General features: G+C 42.3%; 2 protein-coding genes across 2 annotated transcripts in view; both read right to left on the bottom strand.

Moving 5' to 3' along the window:
* The window catches only part of LOC140714112 (dnaJ homolog subfamily A member 4-like), a 28,902-nt gene extending 20,082 nt beyond the window's left edge, over positions 1 to 8,820 (bottom strand). Inside the window, exon 1 of the mRNA XM_073024886.1 lies at positions 8,477 to 8,820. Coding sequence (XP_072880987.1) covers positions 8,477 to 8,608 — 132 coding nt within the window. The 5' untranslated portion in view covers positions 8,609 to 8,820. The remainder of the gene's footprint in view (positions 1 to 8,476) is intronic.
* A 7,321-nt stretch (positions 8,821 to 16,141) lies between these two features.
* idh3a (isocitrate dehydrogenase (NAD(+)) 3 catalytic subunit alpha) overlaps positions 16,142 to 18,315 on the bottom strand; it is a 39,216-nt gene continuing 37,042 nt past the window's right edge. Inside the window, exon 11 of the mRNA XM_073024885.1 lies at positions 16,142 to 17,447. Coding sequence (XP_072880986.1) covers positions 17,364 to 17,447 — 84 coding nt within the window. The 3' untranslated portion in view covers positions 16,142 to 17,363. The remainder of the gene's footprint in view (positions 17,448 to 18,315) is intronic.

Here is an 18,315-nt window from a genome sequence, read left to right as displayed (position 1 = left end):
AATACAGAGATAATGATAGCCAAAGGATCTGCCTAGGGCCTGATGCCTCACAGGTTACAAATAGTGGACTTACAGATAGGCTGCACATACAGTCAGCCCTCCTTATCCGCGGGGGATTGGTTCCGAGACCCCTCACAGATACCAAAAAAACGTGGATGCTCAATTCCCTTATTTAACCTGTCGCAGTGTGGTGGTCTTTAGGACCCAGCGGAACCCCAGACTTTATTTAACATGTCTCAGTCTGGTGGACATTAGGACCCAGCGGTGCAGCTCTGAATCCGCAGTGTTTTTGTTCATAAAAATAATCACGATTGAAAATGAAGTGGAAATAATAAAGCGATCGGAAAGAGGTAAAATGCCATCGGTCATTGGAAAAGCGTTAGACTACAGTCTGTCAACAATTGGAACAATTTTAATGGAGCATGTGAAAGACCCTGCCCCAATGAAAGCTACAATTATTACTAAGCAACACAGTGGTTTAATTATTGAAATACGTATGTTTCTTAAGTGTTTTATATGCATAGAAGGGTAAAATATGTACTATATACTAAGAAAAACATTTGACTAACTGACACTAAATAAAACTGGATGTACGTGTTCCGACTTCAAATCCGACTTAAAGACCGACTCAGGAATGGAACTCATTCATAACCCAGGGACTGCCCGCACCTTTAAGTCATTTCTAGATTACTTATAATACCTAATACAATGTAAATGCTATGTAAATAGTTGTTTACTATATTGTTTAGGGAATAATGACAAGAAACAAGTCTGTACATGCACAAACAACGAGTGCTGGAGAGAGAACTTCCAGATTTTCCCGATCTGTGGTTGGTTGAATCCCGCGGATAAGGAGGGCCAACTGTATACAGGTGTCCCCTGCTTTACGAAAGTTCGCTTTATGCCACTTTGCTTTCACGAAAGACCTACATTAGTACCTGTTTTTGCTAACCTGAAGAAATCCAGAGGATTTTCATTCTTATGAAAAAAGGCGCCCGCTTTAAACTTGTGTTTACCCCAAGAAAGACTACCATGACAATGAAGCCTCACGCAGGCAGGTGTGTGTATGCATGTACATGCCTTTTTTTTTCTACAAATCAGTTTTGGCTAAATCTCCCCAATTCTGGTAAGTGAAACTACACTATATATACATTGTTTCTTCTTTATATAGACTGTGTAGCATATCATTCCTGTTTTTACTACACATTAGTGTTATTTTAGGTTTTATGTACTATCTGGTATGATTTGGTAGGTTATTTTTTGGGTCTGGGAATGCTCAAAAATTTTCCCCATATAAATTAATGGTAATTGCTTCTTCACTTTACGCCATTTTGGCTTTTGAAAGGTTTCATAGGAATGCTCTACTTTTGGATAGTGGGGGAAACCTGTACCACATTTGGAGATGGAAAGGATGAACAAGTATGGATTTTCTGGTTGTCGTGGGAATCTTCTGTCAGGTGGGAACATAGCATGTCTTCTCATTCACCCAATGAGTCCTCCTCCCATGCCTGCTCAGTCTCCTGTCACAGCTACTTCTGTGATCCTCTCCCACACTTATTTTCATTTTTGACAGGTAAAGTTACAAACAGTCCCCAGTAAAAGGATGGGGGGGGTGAAGAAAGAGGACAAGGGGAAGAAGAATAGCTAGAAGGTGATAAGGGAAGCCAGGTGCATAGGAAACAAAGGACTGGAGAGGACAGCATCTGATCGGAGAAAAAAGTGGATCATGGGAGAAAGGGAAGGAGGGTTATCGGGGTGGTGATAGGCATGTGAGAAGAGGCAAGAGGCCAGAGTGGGGTACAGAAAATGAGGGAAGGGAAAACATTTACTAGAAGAAATTGATATTCTTGCCATGAGGCTAAATGAGGTGTTGTTCCTCCACCCCGAGAGTGACCTCATTGTGGCACAAGTGAAGATCATGGACCAACATGTCAGAATGGGAATGGGAATAGAAATTAAAATGGTTGGCCACTGGGAAATTCCGCTTTTGGCTGAGGTGCTTAACAAAGTGGTCTCCCAATGAAGAGGTGGCAACATCTGGAGCACCAGATACAATAGACAACCCCAAAAGATTCACAGGTGAAGTGTCAGTAACAGGGTCTGCTGTAACTTGGCAACTGTCTGCAATGTAAACTCACTTCAAATAATTCTTTACAACTCATATTCCCAATATTATTTTTTGCACAATTTGTTTTTGTTTGCACATTGGTTATTTGTCAGTTTTCATGCATAGTTTTTTTTAAATAAATTCTATTGTACGTCTTTATTTTTCCAGTAGATAAATGAAAGAAAATTCATCTCAACGTAGCATATGGCAACATATATGTTGTTCAGTCGAGTCCAACTCTTCGTGATCTCATTGACTAAAGGGTCAATAGGGTGTTCATGGCAAGATACACAAGCAGTTTGCCAACACGAGGAAATCTGCAGATGCTGGAAATTCAAACAACACACACAAAATGCTGGTGGAACACAGCAGGCCAGGCAGCATCTATAAGGAGAATCACTGTTGACGTTTCGGGCCGAGACCCTTCGTCAGGACTAACTGAAAGGAAAGATAGTAAGAGATTTGAAAGTAGTGGGGGGAGGGGGAAATGCAAAATGATAAGAGAAGACCGGAGGGGGTGGGATGAAGCTAAGAGCTGGAAAGGTGATTGGCGAAAGTGATACAGAGCTGGAGAAGGGAAAGGATCATGGGATGGGAGGCCTCGGGAGAAAGAAAGGGGGAGGGGAAGCACCAGAGGGAGATGGAGAACAGGCAAACAACTAAATATGTCAGGGATGGGGTAAGAAGGGGTATTAACGGAAGTTAGAGAAGTCAATGCTCATGCCATCAGGTTGGAGGCTACCCAGCTGGTATATGAGGTGTTGTTCCTCCAACCTGAGTTTGGATTCACTTTGACAGTAGAGGAGGCCATGGATAGACATATCAGAATGGGAATGGGACGTGGAATTAAAATGTGTGGCCACTGGGAGATCCTGCTTTCTCTGGCGGACCAAGTGTAGGTGTTCAGCGAAACGGTCTCCCAGTCTGCGTTGGGGCTCACCAATATATAAAAGGCCACACCGGGAGCACCGGACGCAGTATACCACACCAGCCGACTCACAGGTGAAGTGTCGCCTCACCTGGAAGGACTGTCTGGGGCCCTGAATGGTGGTGAGGGAGGAAGTGTAAGGGCAGGTGTAACACTTGTTCCGCTTACAAGGATAAGTGCCAGGAGGGAGATCGGTGGGAAGGGATGCGGGGGGGGGAACGAGTGGACATCGCGTAGGCTGCGATCCCTGCAGAAAGCAGAAAAAGGGGTGGGGGGGGGAAGGGAAAATTGTGCTTGGAAGTGGGATCCTGTTGGAGTTGGCGGAAGTTACGGAGAATTATACGTTGGACCTGGAGGCTGGTGGGGTGGTAGGTAAGGACAAGGGGAACCCTATCCCGAGTGGGGTGGCGGGTGGATGGGGTGAGGGCAGATGTGTGGGAAATGGGAGAGATGCATTTGAGAGCAGAGTTGGTGGTGGAAGAAGAGAAGTCCCTTTGTTTAAAAAAGGAAGGCATCTCCTTCGTCTTGGAATGAAAAGCCTCATCCTAGGAGCAGATGCAGTGGAGATGGAGGAATTGTGAGAAGGGGATAGCATTTTTGCAAGAGACAGGGTGGGAAGAGGAATAGTCCAGGTAGCTGTGAGAGTCTGTAGGCTTATAGTAGATATCAGTAGATAAGCTGTCTCCAGAGATGGAGACAGAAAGATCAAGAAAGGGGAGGGAGGTGTCAGAAATGGACCAGGTAAATTTGAGGGCAGGGTGAAAGTTGGAGGCAAAGTTAATGAAGTCAATGAGCTCAGCATGCGTGCAGGAGGCAGCGCCAATGCAGTCGTCGATGTAGCGAAGGAAAAGAGGGGGACGGATACCCATATAGACTTGAAACATGGACTGTTCCACAAAGCCAACAAAAAGGCAGACATAACTGGGACCCATACAGGTGCCCACGGCTACACCCTTGGTTTGGAGTAAGTGGGAGGAGCCAAAGGAGAAATTATTGAGAGCGAGAACTAATTCCGCTAGACAGAGGAGAGTGGTGGTAGAGGGGAATTGGTTAGGTCTGGAATCCAACAAGTAGTTTGCCAGGCCTTTCTTTCGCGCAGATACTGCTGCTGTCCAGGTTGGGACCTGGCTAGGTTTGAACTCAGGATCATCTGCCTTGAAGTCCAGTGCTGATGCCACTACACCAACAGCCGGCTCAAATACAAACTCCAATAATAAATTTTACTTTGACTTAGAAATGAGTCCTGGGAAAAGTGGCATTGATGTAGTTTTTGGTGAAAGAGTAGCAGACACAAAGACAAACAGCCAACGATGGAAGTGAAAGCTTGTCATTTCTGATACGTGGATGAGGTTCCAAAATTTCCTGGACAAATAGGGCAGTAGGAGAACTGACAAGAGTAACCAAAGGGGATAGCAAGGGCACTGCATAAAGATGGCAACATACATTGAGGTTTATTAATAAACAGCAGGCAATATTGGCACTGAGATTCACTGCATGGTTTTGTTTTTCCAGCATTAAACATTGTTTACATTGCTGGGATTAAATTCTGGACGACTCTACACTTATCACTTCATTGATCATTGCTTTCATCAATAAATGAATTTCACCACTTCTTTCAATACACCAGCAAGCCTTTAACTGCCCAAGGAAAATTGATATTTGAAAATTCAGACATCATAGGTGCTACAAAATTATGCTTTACCAATTAGCAGTAATCCACTCCCCTTCCAAAGCTCAAGATCTTTACTACTACACTTTTTCAACACCATATCCAAAATATTCTGCCAATGAACTGAAAAGATGAGTAGACCAACACCAGTAACGCCTTCCAGGTCAACATCCCTAATATTAAGGCCCGAGTTACACTCAATCAATTGGTTAGACCATGCCATTCACATACCTGACACTAGACCCTCTAAACAGACCATTTTCTGCAATGAAATGATATGCAATAATATGAGGAGCATGGGGAAAAGATTCAAGAATATCCTCATAGCCTTCTTGAAGTAGTACAACATCCCTACCCACTCCTGAAAATCACTGGTCCACAGTCACTCACAATGGAAGAGTGTTCTGAATGGCACTGATAGCATCCACAAGGCCAAAGGAACATGCCACATCACGAACTGCTTATTTATCTGCCCCTTTGATAGAAGAAACTGCTATATCCATAATGATCTCAGTCACTTTGAAACCCAAAGACGTTTATCAATATATTAAACTATTTCAAGCAAATTCAATCAAAACTATCAGACAAGAACACTACCTAACACCACTATGTGGTAAATAATCCCTATTCAAATGTGATACACTCACAACCATGTAATTATACATCCTGCCCCTATTGCCTCTTTTGAATAAAAGGTACCGTGGCATGCAAAAGTTTGAGCATCCCTGGTCAAAATTTCTGTCACTGTGAATAGCAAAGCAAGTAAAAGATGACCTGATTTCCAAAAGGCATAAAGTTAAAGATGACACATTTCTTTAATATTTTAAGCAAGATTACTTTTTTTACTTCCATCTAAAGTTTCAAAATAACAAAAATGGAAAAGGGCCCGAAGCAAAAGTTTGGGCACCCTGCATGGTCAATACTTCGTAACACCCGCTTTGGCAAGTATCACAGCTTGTAAATGCTTTTTCTAGCCAGCTAAGTCTTTCAATTCTTGTTTGGGGGATTTTCGCCCATTCTTCCTTGCAAAAGGCTTCTAGTTCTCTGAGATCTTGGGCCATCTTGCATGCACTCCTCTTTTAAGGTCTATCCACAGACTTTCAATGATGTTTAGGTCAGGGGACTGTGAGGGCCATGACAAAACCTTCAGTTTGCGCCTCTTGAGGTAATCCATTGTGGATTTTGAGGTGTGTTTAGGATCATTATCCTGTTGTAGAAGTCATTCTCTTTTCATCTTCAGCTTTTTTTCTTACAGTTGGTGTGATGTTTGCTTCCAGAATTTGTTGGCATTTAACTGAATTCATTCTTCCTTCTACCAGTGAAATGTTCCCCGTGCCACTGGCTGCAACACAAGCTCAAAGCATGATCGATCCATCTCCGTGCTTAACAGTTGTAGAGGTGTTCTTTTCAAGAAATTTTGCACCCATTTTTCTCCAAACATACCTTTGCTCATCGTGGCCAAAAAGTTCTATTTTAACTTCATCAGTCCACAGGGCTTGTTTCCAAAATGCATCAGGCTTGTTTAGATGTTCCTTTGCAAACTTCTGACACTGAATTTTGTGGTGAGGATGCAGGAAAGGTTTTCTTCTGATAACTCTTCCATGAAGGTCATATTTGTGCAGGTGTCGCTGCACAGTAGAACAGTGCACCACCACTCCAGAGTCTGCTAAATCTTCTTGAAGGTCTTTTGCAGTCAAATGGGGGTTTTGATTTGCCTTTCTAGCAATCCTACGAGCAGTTGTCTCAGAAAGTTTTCTTGGTCTTCCAGACCTCAACTTGAACTGCACTGTTCCTGTTAAATGCCATTTCTTAATTACATTATGAACTGAGGAAACAGCTACCTGAAAACACTTTGCTATCTTCTTTTAGCCTTCTCCTGCTTTGTGGGCATCATTTATTTTAATTTTCAGAATGCTAGGCAGCTGCTTAAAGGAGCCCATGGCTGCTGATTGTTGGGACAAGGTTTGAGGAGTCAGGATATTTATAAAGCTTTGAAATTTGCATCACCTGGCCTTTCCTAACAATGACTGTAAACAAACCATAGCCCTAACAAGCTAATTCAGGTCTGAGACCTTGGTAAAAGTTATCTGAGAGCTCAAATCTCTTGGGGTGCCCAAACTTTTGCATGGTGCTCCTTTTCTTCTCCCCCCCCCAAAATTGTACAAAACAAAAATACACTAATCTTGCAAAAAACATTGAAAATATTTCATCTTTAACTTTATGACTTTTGGTTGTCAGTTCATCTTCTACTCATTTAACTATTCAAAGTAACAGAAATTTTGACAGGGGTGCCCAAACTTTAGCATACCACTGTATATTTGCTATCTTCCAATTATCTGGCATCTCAGCCATGGCCAGTGAAGATTAAAGATCTGCCATGATGCTAGCAGTCTCCTTGCTTGCTTCTCATTGCAACCTCCATCTTTAAGACATCCAAAACCACCCGATTCTTAAGAATAGCACCTTGAATTTCCCAATTCTCTTCAATTAATTAAGAGCTCATCTACGCCCTGACTCTACAAAATATTGCTTTTTTTCTATTTGTTGCTCATGTCCTTTCCCTTAATATACGTACTTTAAGTATTTCAGGGTGTTCTTTAGCCTGCCAACAATATTTCATGTAATGTACCTTCTTTAGTCTGCTAGTTTATATAACCCTCCCAAACCACGTAAATTTCCTAAACTCCTGAAGGACCTGATTCATTGGAAAAAATGTAATATATTACAGTGTAATAGCCCAGAAATGTGAATTATAGTTTTAACGAGAATTACATCCAATAGTGCAAAAAATCCCATTTTTCAGATTTACATACCTGCAAGCAGCCACTAGTCTACTCTCAGGTACTGTTTTATAGTACTGAAATTAACTTTTTCCCTAATTCAGAACTTAATACATCTTCCTTCAGGTATAGCCACCAACTCCAAAATGCTCTCTTACTGACACTTCACTTCTCCCACTACATTTCCTAAGATTGGGTTCAAACAACTTTCTACAACTACACATCGACTAGCTCAAAACACTACCAAGAGCGCACTTTAAAAGCACCACTGGCTCCATGCCTTTCACACCAAAGCAATCCCACTTCACCTCACCTTTCCATTACACTTGCCATACACCACCAGCAAACAGATCAGTCCCTTTCACTTCCCAAGCTCGCATTTGAGGAGACTGCCGATACCCTTCATCACTTCCATATCTCTATTAACCTTTTTTTAAAAAATACAAACTTCATAATGACCAATAAAATAAAAAGGTACACTTGTCAACTGTAATAACCTGTTAGGCCCAAGCCTAGCAAAGTCAGGCCATTGGTACTTATTTAGCGAGATACAGCAACCCCCGACAACCCAATCATGGGGAAATTTACAACGGCCAATTACCCCACCAAATGTAGGAGGGAACAGGAGCACCCGGGGGAAACCCACGCAGTCACATATAGGCAGCGGCGGGACTATTTAATGGGATAAAGGGCAGTGAAATGATAGTGTCATGATTATGAAATTGTAATATCTACTTAATTAAGAAATAGGAAGGTCATATTATGGACGGTTTCGGTGTTTTGGACAGGTACCGATGTGTACAGTTACAGTGAGTGCGGCTCACACTCATTCACCACCCCCGGGGGATGGTCTGATATACACGGAGCTCGGATGGAGTCCACCTCCCTGGTTTAACAAACACTGGGATTCAAAGCGGAGCCGCTTGCTCACTCCTTCCCTCCACCTAGAATGTTCTGGAAAGTTCTGCAAGGCCAGCCGGCCTGTCTCTTACCCTTTCACCCTCGCCCGGGTTTTTGTCGGGGTGGTATTTCAGCGCCAGCTTCCGATACGCCTTCTTGATCTCGTCCGGGGAGGCGCTGGGCTTGACACCCAGGGTGTCGTAGTAGCCCGTCTCCTTCACCATCGCCGCTCTGCCGAGGCCGATCGATCACTAGGGGCCGAGTGCGGGGTTACAGCGGACCCGGCCCGACCGAGCTGACAGCGCTCACACTGCCCCGCTGGACGTGGTTCCTTCCCGCGACGAGTTGAAGCGGACTCGCCGCTCAGCGACCAGCCTTTATTCGCCGGTTGCTGGAAGGTTCTGGATTCGCTTCGCTCCGCCCCGCCCCCCCAGCGCGCTGCCTTTATCCTCGCCGCCCGCTGGTTCCGGATTCGCGCGGCTCGGCTCTGCCCCGCCCCCCCCTCCCCCCCCGCGCCGCGTCACCTCGCTCCGGTTGCCAGAAGGTTCTGGATTCGCGTCGCGACGCCGCGCTTCTTGTTGCTGTGGGAACGCTGTGGTCGTTAAGGGGAACTTCTGGAAAGTTCGCGGCGGTCCTCTGGAACTTTCCGCGCCGGGTTGTGCGGGGAAGGGTGGGGTGAAGGCAGATCCCATCGCCCGCAGCCGGGCACCCAGTCACGGCTGTCTCCTCCGCGACGTGAGACTTGGCAATACTAAATAAAAATATATGTGCATGACAACGACAGGATGTCATATTTTTAAACTAACCGTACCTATTTGAATCTTATGAACAAAATCTACAGTAATTTCATCTCCCACACTATTTTATGTGATTTACCTGTTTGACAGCGTACCGGGGTGATTGATAAGTTAGTGGCCTGAGGTAGAAGGAGTCAATTTTAGAAAACCTGGCACATTTATTTTTCAAAATAGTCCCCTCCTGCATTTACACACTTAGTCCAGCGGTCGTGGAGCATACGGATCTTGGACCTCCAGAAAGTGTCCACAGATGGGTGATTGATAAGTTCGTGGCCTAAGGTAGAAGGCGATGAGTTATACAGCTCTCCTTACATGCACGTGCAGTTTGGCTCTTTGATTATGTGGAAAGTTTGAAGTTAATAACTTTTGTGGTATTTCGGTTTCAGATCATTGAAAATTGCAAGTAAGCACTGCCTGAGAAAATGGACAACATTGGCCTTCGAGCAGTCACCCTCTACCTCGGTCTCAAGGGCCTATCACCCAAGGAGATCCCCAAAGACATGGTGGCGACACTAGGGAAGGGTGAAAAATAAATGTGCTAGGTTTTCTAAAATTCACTCCTATTGCAGGCCACAAACTTATCAATAACCCCTCGCACATTAAAATTCAGAGGTTCATTTATTATCAAAGCATGTACCCTATACAACAGTGAAATTTGTATTCACGAAACAAAGAACATGAAAGAATGCATCCTGATCACCAATCCCCAAAAACCCCTTCCCCCCAAAAAAAGAACCCATACCCATACAAATCAACCCCCAACAAAACATAAAAGGAATGGGCAATAAAACACACAACACATAAAAAAGTCTGGGAAAAAAAGAGACCACAGTCCATAAACGCAAGAGTGCAATGCATAAATGCAGAACCACGATAACCAGCCCGTGATATCACCAACATCCATCGAAAGAGAGGGACACCACACAACATGCACAACGTTTTGAGCAGATTATAATAATCATGTTAATGTTGGTAAAGAAAGTTTAGGAATAATTAGCCTTGTATATGGGGCAGTGACTCCAAAAATCTATATAAATTCTGGGCGTGAATAACTATTTGTAATACTTGTTACCCCTTTGACATAAGTCAACTTCACCCAAGACAAATCATAGGCTGAACCAGGGACATCTAAGTTCAATTTTATTGCCATCTGATTGTACATATATACAACCAACCAAATGAAACAATGTTCCTCTGGACCATAGTGCACCCACAAAACAAAATATTACCATAAGTTAATAAAACACAATTCAATATGAATGTGGTGTGCAGCACAGGTAAATAGTAAACAGCTCGCTGTCATAGTGATGAGTCTTGGTGAAAGAGCATGGAAACATCCTGCAACCCAACTCATCCATGATGAGTTCTCTCCCCCTCCTTCTTTCCATCAAAAGTCCCATTTGCTGGAATCCCTCTGTTCTACAACACTCACCAGGGGCCAACCATTCAGAATACAAGTCCTACCCTCATCGGACTTGCCAAAATAGGACAAATCACACTTATCGTAATTGAAAGCTGCATGCCAAACTTCAGCCCATTTAGTTGATCAAGATGCACCTTTCATTCTTTAAAAACTTCCTCATCACCTATGATACAACCTACTTTAGTACCATCCTCAAACATCCAGATCTTTTATATAAATAACAAAGGTCCTGCACTGACACCAAGTCATAAGCCTCTAGTCTTAAAAAGACTATTTGACCATCTCTCTATACAATCGAGACAGTTATGAATCCAATTGGCCATCTCTCCTTTGATACTACGCAATCTAACTGTTCAGACTAGTAGGCTATGAAGGATGAAGGTTGTTATCAAAAGCTGTAAGACAATGACCACTGCTCTTCCCGCTATCTTCTTGGTTACCTCTGAAAATCTTTAAGAGATTTGCCAGACACAATTTGCCCACACAAAGCCTTTCTAATCATTTCTAATTAGATCTTGTCTATCGAAACATTTGTAGATTCTATCCCTTAGAATCCCCTCCAGTAACATACCCACCACCTTTGTCAAACTCAATGGTAGTTCCCTGGTTTGTCTTCAGTGCCCTTGTTAAATAATGACTTGTTTGTAAGGTGTCATATCCTGCTTTCTACCCTCCTGGACTAGTTCTACAGACTAATGTAAATATACCTTACTGTATACAAGTTGAATATTTCCCCTTCTCCTTTCCCCACTTTTACTCAGGAGCTGGCCCTTGAGTCAATGTCATTGATGCTGTTTGTGGCAACAAAGGTCTGTTCTGTGAGAACAATGGACAGGTTCATAGAACCATAGAACATTACAGCACAGAAGTAGGCCTTTTGGCCCTTCTTGGCTGTGCCGAACCATTTTTCAGCCTAGTCCCACTGACCTGCACCTGGCCCATATCATTTCATCTATGTACCTGTCCAAGTTTTTCTTAAAAGTTAAAAGCATTTACCCTGATTAGAAAAAGTTACGATTAGGAAGAAGCTGTTACTGAAACGTTGAGTGTATGCCTTCAGGCTTCTATACCTCCTTCCTAATGGTGGCAATGAGAACAAGGCGTGGCTTGGGTGATGCGGATCCTTAAAGCCACCTTTTTGAGGCATCACTCCTTTAAGATATCCTGGATACTATGGAGGCTGTTGCCCATGATGAAGCTGCCATAGTTTATAACTGCAGCTTATTTCAATCCTGTGCAGTAGCCTCCCCCAAACCCCATACCAGTGATGCAACCAGTTAGAATGCACTGCGCAGTACATCTGTGGAAATTTGCGAGTGTCTTTGGTGACATACCAAATCTCAAACTAATGAAATATAGCTGCTAAGCGCCTTCTTCGTACTTGCATTGATATATTGGATCCATGTTAGACCCTCAGAGATATTGACACCCAGAAACTTGAATTTGCTTCCTCTTTCCACTTCTCATCCCTCTACGAGGACTGGTGTGTGTTCTCTCATTTAAACCTTGAGTTCCTAATTAGTTCTTTGGTCTTACAAGGTCGTTGCTGCAACACCACTCAACTAGCAGATATAGTTCACTCCTGTATATGCACTGTTAATTGTCAGCGAGGTGGAGGCGGTAATTTCCATCTGCACATATTGTGGTCTTCCAGTTGCACAGGGAAATACAGAGGCCCAGCTTCTGGAGCTTTTCAATCAGAACTATAGACCTATAATGTTAAAAAAAACACTGAGCTTGTCAATAAACAACATTCTGACTTAGGTATTTATATTGTCTGGGTGATGATTCAAGGCCATGTGAAGAGCCAATGACCTATTGTGGAGATAGGTAAATTACTGTGGGTCCAGATCCTTGCTGAGACAGGTTAATTCTAGCCATAACCAATCTCTCAAAGCACTTCATCACCATAGATGTGAGTGTAAGCAGATGATAATTGTTAAGGCAGCTCACCCTGCTTTTCTTGGGCACTGGTATAATTATTTTGAAGCAGGTGGGAACTTCAGGTTGTAGCAATGAGAGACTGAAAATGACTTTGAACACCCCACCAGTTGGTTGGCACAGGTTTTCAGACTCTGTTGGGGCCTGTTGAAACAGGGTCATTGGATGCTGCAGGTGTCCTCAGAGCTGTGGTTTTCTTCTCCCTTTCAAAGCATGCATAAAAGGTGCTGAGCTCATCTGGGAGTGAAACATCACCACCATTCACGATGTTAGGTTTTGCTTTGTAGGAAGTAACGGCCTGCAGAGTTGACATGCATCCAATTCTACCTCCATTTGGAATTGTTCCTTTGTCTGTAGATAGCCCTCCACAAGTTGTACCTGGTTTTCTTGTACAGACCTTGGATGCCACAGTTCTAGACCTTAGACTATGAACCTCCTGGTTCATCCACGACTTTTGTTTTGAGTATGTTCTCGTAGGCACACTTATCCACACAGGTTTTAATGAAGTCAGTGACATCTGTGGTGTACTCATTCAGACACTGATGAATCCCCGTATACAGCCCAGTCCACTAATTCAAACCAATCCCGTAAGCGCTCCAGTGCCTCCCTTGTCCATACCTTCTTGTTCCTCACTACTGGTGCTGCAGTCTTCAGTCCCTGCCTATACTCAGAGTACAAGTACAGCCAGGTGATCAGTCTTCCCAAAGAACAGGCATATGATAGCACAGTAAGCACTCTTGATGGTAGTGTACAGTGGTCCAGTGTGTTGCTTCTTCTGGTAGTACAAGTGATTTGTTGGTATTAATTATTTAGAGACTTTTCCAACCTGGTTTGATTAAAATTCCCCAAAATGATACGGAAGGCATCAAGATGTGCTATTTCAAACCTCTTTATTACGTCACACAGTTCGTCTAGAGCCTGTACCTACCCAAATGTTTTTTCTAAAAGTTCCAGCATGTCCTTTCTTAAATTCGTGACCCAGCATATTATGCTGTTCTATGCTGAATTCATATTCAACAAGATCCCTCTCACTGGAGAATATTGAAGCAAAATATTTATTAAGGAATTCCCTCTACCTCCAGGTACATTTTTATTCCCAATCAGTCCTACCTTCATTCTAGTCATCCTCCTGATCTCCATGTACATGTAGAATACCTTGGGATTTCCCTTCATCCTACTAGACAAGGCCTTCTCATATTCCCTTCTAGCTCTCTGGAGCCCAATCTTAAGCTCTTTGTTGTCTACCTTAGAACTCTAGAGCTCTGTCTGATCCTTGCTTCCTAAACATTCAATATACTTCCTCTGACTCTTGACTAAATGTTCCAATTCTTTAGTTAGCCACAGTTCCTTCACCCTACCATCCTTTCCCTGTTTTAGTGGGACACCCCATGTAAGGAGGTCTAAACAACCTCCATATTTCTGTTGTACATTTCCCTGAAGACATTGCTCTCAAGTTTCTGTTTAATAGTATCATAATTCACCCATCAAATTAAATGCTTTCCAATACTGTCTGCTCCTTTCATTGTCCAAGGTTACACAAAAGGTCAGGGAGTTACGTTATTTGACTCCGAAATGCTCACCCACTGAGAGATCTGTCATCTTACCAAGTTCACTGTGCATTACATCAAGAAGTGGCCTCTCCTTTAGTCCTCTGTTCAGATAGTGTGTCAGGAGTTCTTCCTGGACACCTAACAAATTCAGCCCCATCTAAACCTTTTGCACAAAAGGAGGTGCCAATCAATATTAGGGAATTTGACAACAACCGTTATTTTTGCATCTTTTCAAAATCTGGTCCCCAATATCTTGCTGTTGGGGGGGGGGGGCTCGAAAGAATGAACACTCCTTTACTGTCTGACCTTCCACCCACATTGTCTCAGTGGACAATGGCATTCTCAATTTCTGCAGCACTGATACTTTCACTGATTAGCAATGCTACTCCCCATCCCTATCCTCGGAACATACATCCCTTGTGACGGCCAAGTATCTGTATTGGTCCCATCATAGTTCATGTACAGATCCACGCTCTAAGTTCATCATCCTCATTCCTGATTCTTGTATTAGAGACATTTCAACCCATCCAACTGACAGCATTTAGTCACTCTGCACATTGCATCTACCTTTACACCAACTGCCCCATCCTCTGACTTATTACCTTAGCTCCCATGCCCCTGCCAATCTAGTTAAAACCTCCCCAACACTGCTAGCAAACTTGCCCACAAGGACACTGGTCCCCTCAAGTTCAGGTGCAACCTGTCTCTTTTGTACAGGTCATAACTTCCCCAGAAAAGATCCCAATGACACACAAAGCTGAAATATTGCCTCCTGCATCAATTCTTCAGCCACATGTTCACCTGTTTTATCATCCTATTCTTATCCTCACTGGCACATGACACAGGCAGCAATCCAGAGATTACTTACCTTCTACTGTTAGCTTTCTATGTTCTTTTCAGCACCTCATTCCTTTTCCTACCCATGTCATTGCTACCGATATGTAGCATGACTTCCACCTGCTCACCATGCCAGAATACTGTGGACCCAGTCTGGGTCATACTTTAGCACCAAAATGGCAAGATATTATCCAGAAGTATCTTTCATGTCCACAAAATCTCCTGTCTGATCCCGAGTTCCCCATCACCACTGCTCTCCTCTTATCTTTCCCTTTTGAGCCACAAAGCCAGATTCAGTGACAGAGATCTGATCATATGCCCCCCCCCCCCAAAAGCAGTACTCTTTTTAAAAACGGAGGGTAGCCTGCACTTTCTGCCTATTCCCTTCTCTCCTGACAGTCACCCAGCTGTGTGCCAACTACGACTCAGGTGTGATTGCTGCCTGTAGTTCTCATCAACTCATTCTTCCAAAATATTCATAGGTCACCCAGTTCCCTAATACTGTCTTGTAAGGAACTGTAGCCAGATGCACTTCCCACAGGTGTAGTTACTGGGAACATTGAAATGTTTCCAAGACTTCCCACAACATGCAAGAGGAGCACACCATTTCTCTGGCTTCCATTCTCACAGCTCCACCTATGCAATAAACAAAGTGAATCTTGACAGAAACTTCAACCTAACCTCTACCTCTTCTCACAGTAGCCTCTTAAGACAAAGCCTTGGTTTCCCACTCTAACACTGCCCATTCATACTATGATCACTCCCACAATGGCTGCTCCACTTAAACCTAATTTATTACTTTTTTTAAAAAAAAACACCAATTGTGATTTATCTGATCTATTTTAAACTGAACAGAAAGGACCAATTTAAAAAAAATCTCCCACTTCTCATTCCGAGTAACAGCTTCTACTACCCGAGACCAAACAGAAACTCCCACCAAGCTCCGCTTTTTAAATCTGTTTCTTGCGACAAATAATGGACTTTGCATACTAACAGCATTTTCATACTTACCCAGAATTTTCATCATTATTTATTTTGTATCAGAAGTCAAGAATAATATAAAGTTCAAATACAAACAAATTTATCTAGTTGATGTGCCTTAATATGACAGTTAAAATGCATAAACGTGTGGCCTTCATATGCTAACACATTTGTGTGAACCAAGGGTGGTACCCACTGAAAAGGTCAAAGACACAATTCTTCTACATATGCTATTCAATCTGAGTAGTTCCAGAATCTGCTATATTTTATTTTATATTTACATTAGCCACATTACCCTTATATAGTTTTCAATAAAAGTAAATGATGCCACATCATCTGGAGAACTATACACATGGACCACCTCTGAACACAAATGTTCCATTCAGATCCTGCATATTCGCTGTTTTCTTCTTTCTCCAATGCTGCTATGCTTGTCCAAAATAATTATAGCAAGACTGGTAAGGAACAAAATTGCCAAAAGCAACATTAAGTATGACATGTCAAGGAATTAATTTCCAAATTTAACATCTGAACTAAAAATATTAAAACTTCGCTGGCAATACCACAATTGGATTTCACATATTTAAAATTCATGATCCATATTGATAACTAAGAATCTTAGCCTTCAACCTGAAAACTTTGCAGTAAGGTTTTTGTTACTATTTCTCAGTTATACATATTACCAGATGTTAAAAATAGTCATGATTGGCAAGGATTTTACAACATCATTTAAAAAAATATTAAGAGCAGTGATTTGTGGTTTAATTAATGAAAACTGGCTTATCATAAATAGCATCAGAGCTAGTCCAGTGAGCAACCTAATTAAAAAATCAAATTATTAAACTTACAGTATGAGTAAATTTAACAGTAGTTGAACGTTCTTATAAAATGAGTATCAGCGCATTTTTGCACCTTAAAAAAAAATCTTTTTAAGCCTGCCTGCATATAAAGGAAATTAGCAGATTCTAGTCAAAATTATTCAGCCTAGGGGAACGAGGCTAGTCTTCAGCAACACTTAAATAAAAGGTACTGCAAAAAATTCAAGGAAATAGACAGACACTGAAATCCCATGTTCAATAGCAGAATGGAAGTTGTTTTAAATCATTAAAACACCACTCCGGGAGATAACAAATGCAAGAAGCTATTTTGAAACCGCTTTAATTAAGTGGAATGGAAGTAGTAATAAGGAAACATCATGCACGATCTTTATAGCAGCTTTCTATATAAAAAAAATAACACTTCAGGTCAGTCAAAAAATACTCATTCAATAAATAATCAGAAGGCCATGAAAGCACATTATAACCAAAAAGGAAATTGTAAATTAGCAGGACATTTAAATGACAATTCACAACAATTGTTTACATGAATGTGACAGACTGATTCTATTCAGTAGAGCTGATTTTGCAGGTTAATTCATGAGATTTGAATACGGTAGCAAATTTGCGCTGACTCAATCCTGATCCCTCACTCTTCGGCAGATTTCACTGGTGAACTCAGAACATTTAGATTTGCCACCAAGATCTTTGGTTAGCACCTGTGAAAACATAATAAAGAATCCATTTACTAAATTAGATGAGATTAAAATACTTCAAAGCCAGAGCAGCCAAGTGGCACAGCTACCTCAGAACAAGTGACCCAGCCTCAGATGCTGCTTGTGTAGAGTTTGCAGCTTCTCCCTGTGATTGTACAAGTTTCCTTTGGGTAACCCTGTTTCCTCCCATATCCCAAAGTAATGCGAATCAGAAAGGGAGGCAGCACATTAATGGTTCTCCTGTCAACATCAATGGCACTGAGATTGAGAACTTCAAGTTCTTAGGTGTGAATATTACCTGTTCTGGCCCAACCATAATTATATCATGGCCAAGAAAGCTCATCAAATCTCTACTTTCTCAGGAAACTAAAGAAATTCAGCATGTCCCAATCAACTCTTACCAATTTATATTGATATACCACAGAAGACATTCTGTCTGGATGTATGACAACTGCAAGAAACTGCAGAATTGTGGACAGAGCTCAGCACACAGGAATCAGCCTCCCCTTCCACAGCCTCTGTCTATAATTCTCGCTAACTCAGTAAGGCAGTCTGCATAACTAAAGTCTCCACCTATCCCAGATATTCTGTCCTCCCCTCTTCCATTGGCTAGAAAATAATAAAGTAAATGGTGATGCTTTCCATATCATTTTGGGGGGTTTTAACCACACCAGGTTGGAAAAGTCTCTAAATAATTAATACTAACAAATCACTTGTACTACCAGAGGAAACAACACACTGGACCACTGTACATCACCATCAAGAGTGTTTACTGTGCTATTCCACCACCAGGATCAAAAAGCTCGAAAGTACTTATCCCTTTAGGAGATCTAGGCCTCATATGGAGCCAGTGATCATTAATGGAGAATGT

Source organism: Hemitrygon akajei, chromosome 21, assembly GCF_048418815.1.
Source record: "Hemitrygon akajei chromosome 21, sHemAka1.3, whole genome shotgun sequence".
Taxonomy (NCBI): Eukaryota; Metazoa; Chordata; class Chondrichthyes; order Myliobatiformes; family Dasyatidae; genus Hemitrygon; species Hemitrygon akajei.
The sequence above is the reverse complement of the archived record's forward strand: the minus strand, read 5'-3'. Positions and strand labels throughout refer to the sequence as shown.